Here is an 11,201-nt window from a genome sequence, read left to right as displayed (position 1 = left end):
TCTGGGTGGATTCTTTAGTTACCTAGAATTAGACAAATTCTTCAGGAATTCTTGCTGAGATATATTCCCTTAGTTTTCTAACATCAGATGGCCCTGAGAGATCGTCGAAATAAATGCAAAGAAGTGATTCCCTTCTGACTTTATCTGATTTCACCTTGTGATTTAAGACTCTTAATTGTATAAAGAACTATGTAAGTATACAATAAGCATCATCGTACTAAGTGTATTAGATAAATATTAGAAGATCACACGTGAAAAATTATGTATACGTCTTTCCAGAAAGATTAAATGATTTCTAACTACACAGTGTATATATATATATATATACACTGTGTAGTTAGAAATTATATATATTTATATTATATATTACATTATATTAAATATAATATATAATTAAATTATATATTATATATTTATATTAATTATATATATATATCTTATACAGGTCATCCCTGACTTTTGACTAGGTTCTATTCTGACAAGTCCATCTTAATTTGGTTCTGCTGTAAGGCAAATATCCATATTCTTTCTTTTTTCATATTCAGTGTTAGCCCCCTTTGTTACAGGTATTTTTATAAATCCTATCTTTATTTGTTTTTAGGTTTGTCATAAAATCATCATATCAGCAAATTATATACTGCAATATTGAATGTAGTAAATATTACTAAATTAAATGTACAAAATATTAACAAGCTGATGGTAATTCACACACATCATAATCAGGGACTCTCTGTATTGAAGTTTGAACTCTAGTTTCTGGTAATGATTCAAATGCCTACTCATCTCTGTTTTAAAAAGAACCTACCCCCAAGTACAGAAATTTCATTTCCAAAGAGCACTTGTAACCCACCCAGGCCCAATAGCTCACTCCCACATTTGCTTATAGTGCCCAAGGATGGAGACATGAACATCTCATTGAAGAAGGAAAGGTGCCCATCTTACTTTCTTCTCCTGGCCAACTCCAACTTTCCCATCAGCCAGAGAGAAAGGGAATCTGGGCTTCATGAAACCAGGCTGTGAACACGTGTTTCTAGCAAAGCTGCATTTAGAATGAAGCTGTAAGATATTGAGTGCTAATATGATGTGGCCACTTTGATAAGTTGTGGTGCCAAGTTGTTTGGTCACACGCTAGTCTAGTCTAACTGTTGCTGCGAGGAATCTTGTTCATGTGATCAACGTTTACCTACCAACTGACGTTAAGTAGTAATGGGGGTGGTTACCCTCAATGATTGGAGTGGCCATCGTCTACCCCAGTGCAGGCCTTACGAACAAAAACAGATGCTCAACAGGGGAAGGAATTCAGATTCATGCGTGTAACATAGATAACCTGCTGGAGTTTCTAGCTGCTGTCTGGCCTAAGTATTTCAACACAAGGCTAGGAGAGTTTCTACTCTGTTCTTTGATCTACAGAGTATGAACCTGCAATTAGGAGCCCTGGTGGTACATTGCTTATGCATTGGACTGTGATCTACATGGTTCGCAGTTCAAACCCCCCTGAAGATCCTTGGGAGAAAGATTGACCTTTCAACTGCCATAAAGTTCCAGTCTCAGAAACCAGCATGTGATCTCTATGAGTCAACATTGACTCAATGGCAGAGAGCCCATACAAGTACATGAACCACAGGTTAGAAATAAACATTTAAAATTTTCTTCATAGGTTTCATGTATTTATTTATTTCTGTTTCTCTGAAGATCCTTGGCTAATAGAAAAATCAGTGAAAAGTACATCTTTGTTTATTAGCAACTTATGACTTATTGGCCAGGAAGATCAGAGTGCTTAAGTTCGGGAGAAATAATGAAAGGTGTGAACAACTAAAGAGCATGCGTTGTAATCAGGCTCAGTGATCCTACCTGCACTCTCCTGCCTCAGGGCCAGATCGACCCTCTCCCGTCTGCAGAGCCAGAGCCTTCACACTGGTTTGAAGAGATACAGAGACAGTAAAAAGTACCCTGGGGTGTGATGCTTTCTGGATGTGGGGTCCCATTCCCTGCCAGCAGCGACAGGGGCTTCAAAAGGACAAAAGTCACTCATAGATAAAGCCAACACTGAACACGTGCTTAAATATATTGGAAGTGAAGTATCGTTCTGTAAAACATTTCCTCATAGCATGGATTACATACTTTGTTGTTAGGGGGCCCTTTGGGGGTAAAAATTCATCAGATAGATCCCAAACACCTGGCCTCCTATTAGGGAACAAAGATGGTATGTGGAACCAGAAGCATAGATATCTGGAGGACAGGGAACTGTCATTTTGGGGATGTTATTTAGAATACTTTTTAAAATCAATTCAACACTCTTAGACACTTCCTTTTTGCCTACAAGGCAGAAAACATCCTACCTTAGGTGATACGAAGCCCAGATGCCAGACCACCAAGGCTGTCCTGTGAGTTGTTTGGGGACAAGAATATCCCACAAGAACTGGGAGAGGAAGACGAGGCTGTTTCAGGGATATCCAATAGGTTCAAGGGTTTTTGTGTTTCAGCTGAGCTTAGGTGACGGGATCTCTTCTACTCCTTTATTCTGCAAGTCTTCTTTACTGAAGGCAGTGGTGCCAGACAGGCAGCTAATGGAGTTCTTGGGTAGTTTCCTATATTGCAAGATGATGACTTTCTTGTGCTTACACCTGTGAGGAATTGGGAGAGACTGCATCTGACACAATCTCCCGGAAACGTGGCCCCTACTTCCGGATCAGATATCAGGTTGAGCCACTGAGTCCATGTGCACAAACTGCCATTTACTCTGCTGTGTCTGAAAGTGAAGATAAGAAAGGGGGAAGTAGATATTTGAAGAACTGACTCAAGGAGACTGAGAAATAGCTAACCTCTCTGTCCCTGAAGCCAACAATAGTCAAGGCGTATCTTGGAGTTTATTGTACAGTGTTCTTGTCCTATGAGCGCCTCCTGCTGTTTTCCCTTATATTCAGAGGGACTGGTCCTCTTAGCTGAAAAGGTCTCCCCTGGAAATGCTGGCCCAGGAAACAGGATGTTAATGAATCCTCTTGGGCATGTTTCTTGACCTGCAATCCCTGTACTATTCTCTCACTAAATGAGCTCTGAAACCCTGGGCTTTGATTCCACCCTCAGGGAAACTTGGACAGCCTAATTCTACATTGCTAACTGAACACACAGTATCAAGTCCAAAAGCCAGGGCCCCTTGTGCGACTGCTCCTCTGCCCCGTATCTTAAGGAATGTTCCATAGCATCTGTAGAATACTGACACCTGCTTTCCCTGAGCCTCTTGAGTCTCAGTATGACTCATTCAGTACAGTCATAGCCACCAAACCATTCCTCTCTTGAACGTTCACAGCAAAGGAGGCTTGGTAAGCCTACGTATGTCTTGGTTACTATTCTCGGCCCCTCGTGACTTCAATGATGTGTGAAGAGAGTCAACAAAATTTCAAGTATTGAGCAGTAACATAAAAAGAATTCTGCATGCTTCTAAAACTAGAATACCAATGATTTTTTAAGTGTCTTAAATGATTCCAGAGATAAAAGACAATTAGAGGGAGTGAAACTTTTAACAACAGCAAAAGAAGGAGGAAATACAACTGCACACCTATGCACATTTAAGGCATCATTCAAGAGTTAGGATAAATTAAAAATAAAAACTAAAAGCATATTAGTTTTAGATTCACCCAGGCTCTTAAGTATACTGTAGTTCAATGAATTACCAAGTAATATATATTTGGATAGATACTTCATTGTTTTCTCATCTATTTCCTGATGGAAGTGGATTGGTTGTTCTGATTCACACAGCACTCTTTTTCATCTATGTTCTATGGTGCGACCACCCTTGTTGGTCTAGATTGTTAGCAATAGTGAGATCGACCACCACAGCTCAGATTGCAAGAGTCTCTTATTAGCTGGCCAGTGACTGCCTCACCTCGATGCAGGAACGTAAGCCAGCGGCCCTTAGCACAGATAGGGCTGGGTTTTTATACTCTAGACAAAAGCGGCCAGTGGAGCATTTTTAGCACAGTTGCTGCTCTACCAGGTTGGGGGATTTCCTCCCCTTGCTGGCCTCACTAATCTCTTCCTGGAGTGGCAGTCTTATCTCAGGATGTCTTATGTCCTGCTGTGTCTTCTGGTGTTCTGTTGAGACATCTGCTTGTTAGGAATTTTCCAGCAAGACTGGCCTGTTACATGGTAACCTACGGACAATATTTACAGAAGCAAAATGGCGTTAATTAGGCAAGAGTTGGACTCTTACTATGTCTCCTGGCAACAGTCACACAGAATTCACAAATAATACCATCAGTATCTTCCTCTGCCGCCTTCGTACCCAGACCCATCAGAGCAAAGTTATTTGGTGGGAGTTTCAGAAACTCAGGCAATAAAAGCTGCAGTCACACTATCTGGCAGGTATTTTCTTTCTGGTTCTTGCCGATTTTGGAAAAGCCAATATAGTACATTAATGTCCAGGCTTTTGAGGGAAAGGCACACCAATGGTGCCTCCAGATAAGCACTGGATTGTAAACTACAAGGTCGGTGATTCGTACCCGCTACTGACTCTGTGGGAGAAAGTTAAGGCCAGCTACTCCCTTAAGGGTTTACTTTCTCAGGAGGTGGTGCTGACCAACCCAGGGACAAGGGAACATCAAGTGATCCAAAATTAGTGGCAAGAAGGGTGTCAGAGGCCTGGTAAGGATTCAGCAAGGGCAATGTAACCAAGAGAAATTCCTGAAACCCAAATGAAGGCTGAGCAGGGCAGTGTGACAAGATGAAAATAAAAAGAAACAGAGGAAAGAACTAGGAGGCAAAGGGCATTTATAGAGATGTTAATATGGGCATGTACATATGTAAATATATTTATATAGGATGATGGGTAATATCTCTCTCTCTCTCTCTCTCTCTCTCTCTCTCTCTCTCTCTCTCTATATATATATATATATATATATATATATATATATATATATATATATATATATATATATATAGAGAGAGAGAGAGAGAGAGAGAGAGAGAGAGTATTAAGGCAGCAGGTGGACTTTGGATCCTCACTCTAGTACTTAATCAATGCAAGAACAATTTGTTCTATTAAAATTGGTATTCCATGATACACACCTTCCCGACACACTAGCTGAAGACAAATGTGTGCATAAGCAAATGTGGTGAAGAAAGTTAATAGTGCCCGGCTATCAAGAGATATAGAATCTGGGGTCTTATAGACTTGCAGGGTAACTAACAGGCATCTAGCTTAGAAACAGCAAAGCCTACATGGAAGAAGTACACCCGCCTGTGTGATCATGAGGTGTTGAAGGGATCGGTAGCAGGAACAAATATCATATCATTGTAAATGAGGGGGAGCACAGAGTGGAGACCCAAAGCCCATCTATAAGCAGCTGGATACTTCCTTCCAGAAGGGTCAATGGAGGAGATGAACCAGTCAGTGTGCAGGGTAGCAACAATGAAATGTACAACTTTCCTCTAGTTCTTAAATGCCCCCCCCCCACACACTATTATGATCCCTTTTCTACCTTACAAATCTGGCTAGACCAGAGAATGTACACTGGTACAGATAGGAACTGGAAACACAGGGAAGCCAGTAGAGATGATCCCTTCAGGACCAGTGGGGAGAGTGGCGATACCAGGAGGGTGGAGGGAAGAAGGAGTAAAAAGGGTGAACTGATTGCAATGATCTACCTATAACCTTCTCCTGGGGGAATGGACAACAGACAAGTGAAGGTAGACATCAAACTATGTGAGATATGACAAAGTAATTTATGAATTCTCAAGGGTTCATGAGGGAGTGGGGATCGGGAAAGGAGTAGGAAATGAGGAGCTGATGCCAGGAGCTTAAGTGGTTTTGAGGCTGATGATGACAACAAATGTAAAAATGTGTTTGACATAATTTATGTATGTATTGTATGTATGTATGATTATGGTGAGTTGTACGAGCCCCCAATAATATGATTTTTAAAATTACTTTCTCTATTCCCAAATGTTTAGAAAGTGCCATATCACTACTCACAGTGGTTGTCTCATTTGACAATCCCATCAAGTGTCTGAGGATGCCAGTATCTCAGCACCTTTTCCAGCCTTTGTTGTTTTCTGTTATTTGTGTTTGTTTGTTTTTAAATGTTGATATCTACGCTAGGGAATGGTGGTGCCTCATTTTTTTATCTGAATGTTTTGAAATACTAAAAGCTGGGAATATTTCTTCACATGTTCATTGGCCACCTGAATGTCTTGTTAGATGAATATCTACTCATGTTCTCTACCAATTTTATTTGGATTAGTCATCTTTTTTATTGATGAGATATTGAAATTATCTGTAGGTTTTGGAAACTAATTCTTTGTCCGGTATGTCATTGCCAAAAAAAAAAAAATTCTCAGTCTGTGTTTTCTGTCTCTCTCTCTCTCTGTTCCATTTTTTTTTCCTGAGACATGCATTGAGGTTTTATTTGTCATGTTAAGCTAATAATTAATATTTAGCTATAGAATAGAGCCAGGGATAAAGCTGCAGGCAGGGGATTAGTAGATGGGTTGGGGGTGGGGTGGGGCACAAGTCTACATTTCAAGGGCCAGCTTATGGATCAGGAGGTACCAAATGCTGCCATTGTATGCAGATACCTGAGTTCTGGGCTGTCATTACACATGCTTGTCTATCAAGGATCTCATACCACTATCTTTAGATGGCTGAGCTGTGATCAAAAATGTCAGGAAAGTAGGGGCTCAATTTCCCACCCCCCATGAGAGAAGTTCCTAAGGGTGGAGCAATTCCAGTATGCCATTTGGGGTTGGATATAGGCAGGAGTGGGAGACACTGTAGCCAGCACATCTAGGAATAATAGTTTCCATTAATGTTGCTCCTGGCAGCCTTCACATCCTCTCCACAGCCCTCCTCATTAAACTCATTAGTATGCAGGATCCTCCTTTGCTTCACAATGGTGCTTTTACCAGATTCTCTAGCATCCCAAGGCACAATGGCTAAGCCATCTGGTATCCAGTAAATAAGTCAACTGGGTCGCGGATTCTCTTTTAAATCTTTGGGCAAAAGTCTTTTGATGAGCACCACTTTTGAGATGAGCAAATTGAAGTGCAAAAAGTTTAATTTGTGTACAAAGTCACATAGAAGGTAAAGGAGAGAAGAGGATTTAAATTCATGCTCTGACCTCTTTGCTACCAACCACTTAATCCTGAACTCTATTCTATAGAGTTCCCCCATCACCATAAAGAAGGTCCACCAATTTTTAAAAATCATTTTATTGGGGCCTCATACAGCTCTTATCACAATCCATACATACATCCATTGTGTCAAGCACATTTGTACATTTGTGGCCATCATCATTTTCAAAACATTTTCTTTCTACTTGAGCCCTTGGTATCCGCTCCTATTTTTCCCTCCTTCCCTCCCCCACCCTCCTTCCCTCAACAACCCTTGATAATTTATAAATTATCTTTTTTTCTTTCATGTCTTTCCCTGACCGAGGTCTCCCTTCACCCATTTTTCTCTCTCCACCCCCCTGGAAACGGGTTATAAGTATATCATTATAATTGGTTCTCCCTTTCTCCTTTTATCCCTCCATTTTCCCCTTCCCTTCCTGGGTCCACCAATTGTAAAATGGCAAAAACATATAGAACTTTAATCAGCAAACACACAGCAAGTTAGTTAAATACATATTGTATATACCAGAGTACAAGACAGCCGAATATCACCCAAAGTACCTACTTTTACCACAAAAACTGCATTAAAAATGTGCTGAAAACCTCAGCTTCAACTCAAATGTATACAGTAGTAAATTGAACGTCTACAACAAAGAACTCTGGTGGCACATAAAGCTCTCGGCTTCGAAGCAGAGTTTGGTGGTTGGAGCCCACTAGCTGCTCCACGGGAGAAAGATGTGCGGTGTGCTTTCATAGAGATTACAGTCCTGGAAGCACCATGGCTGCACCAAATGGAAACATCACCGTAACCATCACAGCCAGTTACTCTCACCTGGCACCGTGGTGTTCTTTCCTGCTAGAGATAGGTTTGTTAATGTGCAAAGTGGTCAACTCATAGATATTTCACTATTGTTATAAATGTGAATTGTTGGAAAATGGGTCTGTCGATAAGTGCGGAATACTGAGTATATATTCACTTCAAGAATATTAAATCTTTGCAATTATTTTGATGTTTCAAAACACATTTTTATATAGATGTAAGGTTATTGTCTTTGTTTTGTTTTAATTCAAACAGTATGCACAACAAATTGTCCTCATACTTATTATATCTCAAATCCCCACTTGAAATCTGGATATTTACATTCTATTTCAATAATTTCTATTTTCATAAAACTGTTCAAATTGTAGAAAGCTCTGTTAAAGTTTCCAAGTAAAGATGTCAAGTTCCACTTTTTTAGCCTGTTCCACGGTCTCAATATTTTCTTTTAGTCTTAAGTCAATGTGAATGACTCCTAAGTACAAATGCAGACTCAAAACCAAGAGAAGCAAGCTCACTGCCAATGATTCGACTTGATTGACAGTGACCCTGTTAGTTTCTTAGACCCTTAACTCTTCACAGGCAGAGAAGCCCTACCTTTCTCCCTCGAAAGGACTGGTGGTTTCAAACTGCTGACCTTTCAGTTAGCAGCCCAACTCATAACTTTGATGCCGTCAGAGCTTTTAGCTACAATTCTTTCCCACTAAATGCTAAAGTACCCACATATATATAAATGGTAAAGTACCCACCTATATACTCACATACATAATGACCAAGTATCTAATGTATAAATTGAATCAATCTTTGCTGCTTCTGGAATCTATTAATTGTTTAAGAACTAATCTTCCTCTTTTTTTGAAGCATCTACTCAAGTTTGCTCAGTCTAAAACTACTACTGTGTTTCATGGTATATTTTATTGAATTGTAAATTTAATCGTCAATCATTTGTACTTAGCAATTATGTCAGGAGGTTTCCCCAAATAGAGTGACTCTATGACGCCACTCAAAGGTTAGTTTATAATATTAGATTTTTGTTGAAATTATTACATTTATGATTCTTTCACTCCACTATGGTGAACTTGTCCCTGGGTGACTCAATATGTTAAATGCTTGACCACAAATGGAAATTTTGATGATTCAACCCCAATCAGAGACAATTCAAATAACAATGTCAAATTATCTGCTTCCAAAATATTACAGTCTTGAAAATCCTATAGAGGTCAGTTCTACTTTGCACATGGGAGTTACCACAAGTTAGAATTAACTTGAGAGCAGCCGTTAATGGTGGTCTTATGTCAGCACATGATTCATGGAACATATCCTCCTATTCAGAGAAGGAATAGAGAAAGACAACTTTGTACTAGAGTGTGGAGGGTGTCAGCAAATTGTATTTTCGCAGGACCCTCCTCAGGGCCCCCATGACCTCCTTATTCCTCAAGCTGTAGATGAGAGGATTCAAAGCTGGGGTGATGATTGTGTAGAAAACGGAGATGATGTTGTCCTGCTCAGGGCTGTGGAAGGAACTGGGCAGCACATACATGGATGCAGCAGCTCCATAAAACAGCCCAACCACAGCCAGGTGGGACGAGCATGTGACGAGGGCTTTCTGCCTCCCTTCGTTTGAGGACGTGTGGAGCACAGTAAAAAGGATTAATATGTAAGAAGCAACAATAACAGAGAGGGGAAGCAAAAGGAAGGTGACACCCGTCACATACACCATGAGCTCATATTTGGAAGTATCAGCACAGGCCAACTTCAGCAGAGGTGGGATCTCACAGAGCAGGTGCCTGATTTCCCGAGACAGGCAGAAAGGGAAGTGCAAGGTATACACGGTGTGTCCTAATGCATTCAGGGATGCCAAGATCCATGGAGTGGCCACCATGAGCCAGCATACCCTGGGCCTCATGAGAACCATGTAGTTCAGAGGATGGCAAATGGCCACATACCTGTCATAGGCCATGAAGGCTAGCAGGAGGTCCTCTGCACCACCCAGTGTCAGGGCCAGGAACATCTGAAGGGCACAGCCTCCAAACGAGATGGTGTTTTCCTGGCGAAGAAAATCCACCAGGGCCTTGGGGGAGACGACAGTTGTGAAGAGGAGATCCATGAGGGAGAGCTGCCCAAGCAGCAGGTACATGGGCACATGGAGTCGGGCATCCACTGTGATCACCAGGAGCAACAGGCCATTGCTGGTCAGTGCCACAATGTACAGGGCTGTGACCATGGCACAGAGCAGTTCAGGAGAGTCACTGTCCTTCAGGATGCCCATCAAGATGAAGCCACTTCCCAGGGTGGAGTTCCAGAGCTCCATTCTGGGTGTTTTTGCATTCATGTAGACGCGTGTGAATGAAATTCTTGGTATAGTGTGTACTCTAGTTTTGTATTGTTCCTACTTACTGAGTTGTAGCCAATAAGAGTCCCATTAGATATTATATATCTATTTTTTAGCTAAGTTTTCTGTTCATTTTTATGAATTTTTAAAATATGAAAAACACCATATATATGTATAATAGGTATTATTAATGTTGTAAACTAGATTCTATAAATACATAAAACGTGTGAACCGTATATATGTGAAAAATGGAGAGTGAGAAAGAGAATGAGAGCTAAAGAGATATTGAGATTTATCTCAAGGAAACAGATCATACAATTGGAGAGGCTGACGAGTTCCAAGTATGTGGGTCCTATGGTAAGCTAGAGACTTCTCCTGAATTCCACAGCTCCCAGGACTGGTGGACTAAAATTGGCGAGTAAGATGACAAACGGTTGATGACCCCTAGGAGTAGCAGGCAGTATGGCAGGCTACTGGGTCAAATCCAATGAACTGGAAGTCCGTGGATGAGAGCCAGATGCAAGGTCTAATAAAACAAAAGGAAAGAATGATATGCCAGACTGTCCATTTATATTGGAAATAGACTTCACATATGAGGAAATCATCTTTAAATTGATTGGCTACTCATGTCAGATCTCATCATGGAAGTACTATATTTTATCAGATTTTATGATGTGGGATGGTTATACCTTAGCGGCCAAACTAGTGAGTAGCCTGGCTCAGATAAGTTTACCTACAACCTTAAATATCACAATTGGTTATAGCAAATAATGTAGATGGCTCTTTAAATAGGTATCCAAGTGAATAAGATTGGACAAACATCTTTATGGATAGGTAAGTTTTCTCCCTTTATAGTTATAAAACAAACAAGGCATTACTTGTGAATATGAATGATCCTCTTCATAAGGCCTACTTTGGATTCCAATTCAGTTTAAAAAATATTTA

At 40.5% G+C, this 11,201-nt stretch overlaps 1 protein-coding gene across 1 annotated transcript; it reads right to left on the bottom strand.

The window, feature by feature from the left end:
• Positions 1-9,284: 9,284 nt before the first annotated feature.
• LOC142446734 (olfactory receptor 2AG2-like) lies at positions 9,285-10,235 on the bottom strand. Its single transcript, XM_075548480.1, has one exon. The coding sequence runs from the start codon at positions 10,233-10,235 to the stop codon at positions 9,285-9,287; it is 951 nt and encodes a 316-aa protein (XP_075404595.1).
• Positions 10,236-11,201: the final 966 nt, after the last annotated feature.

Source organism: Tenrec ecaudatus, chromosome 4, assembly GCF_050624435.1.
Source record: "Tenrec ecaudatus isolate mTenEca1 chromosome 4, mTenEca1.hap1, whole genome shotgun sequence".
Taxonomy (NCBI): domain Eukaryota; kingdom Metazoa; phylum Chordata; class Mammalia; order Afrosoricida; family Tenrecidae; genus Tenrec; species Tenrec ecaudatus.
Note: the sequence above shows the minus strand (reverse complement) of the source record. Positions and strands in the feature narration are given on the sequence as shown.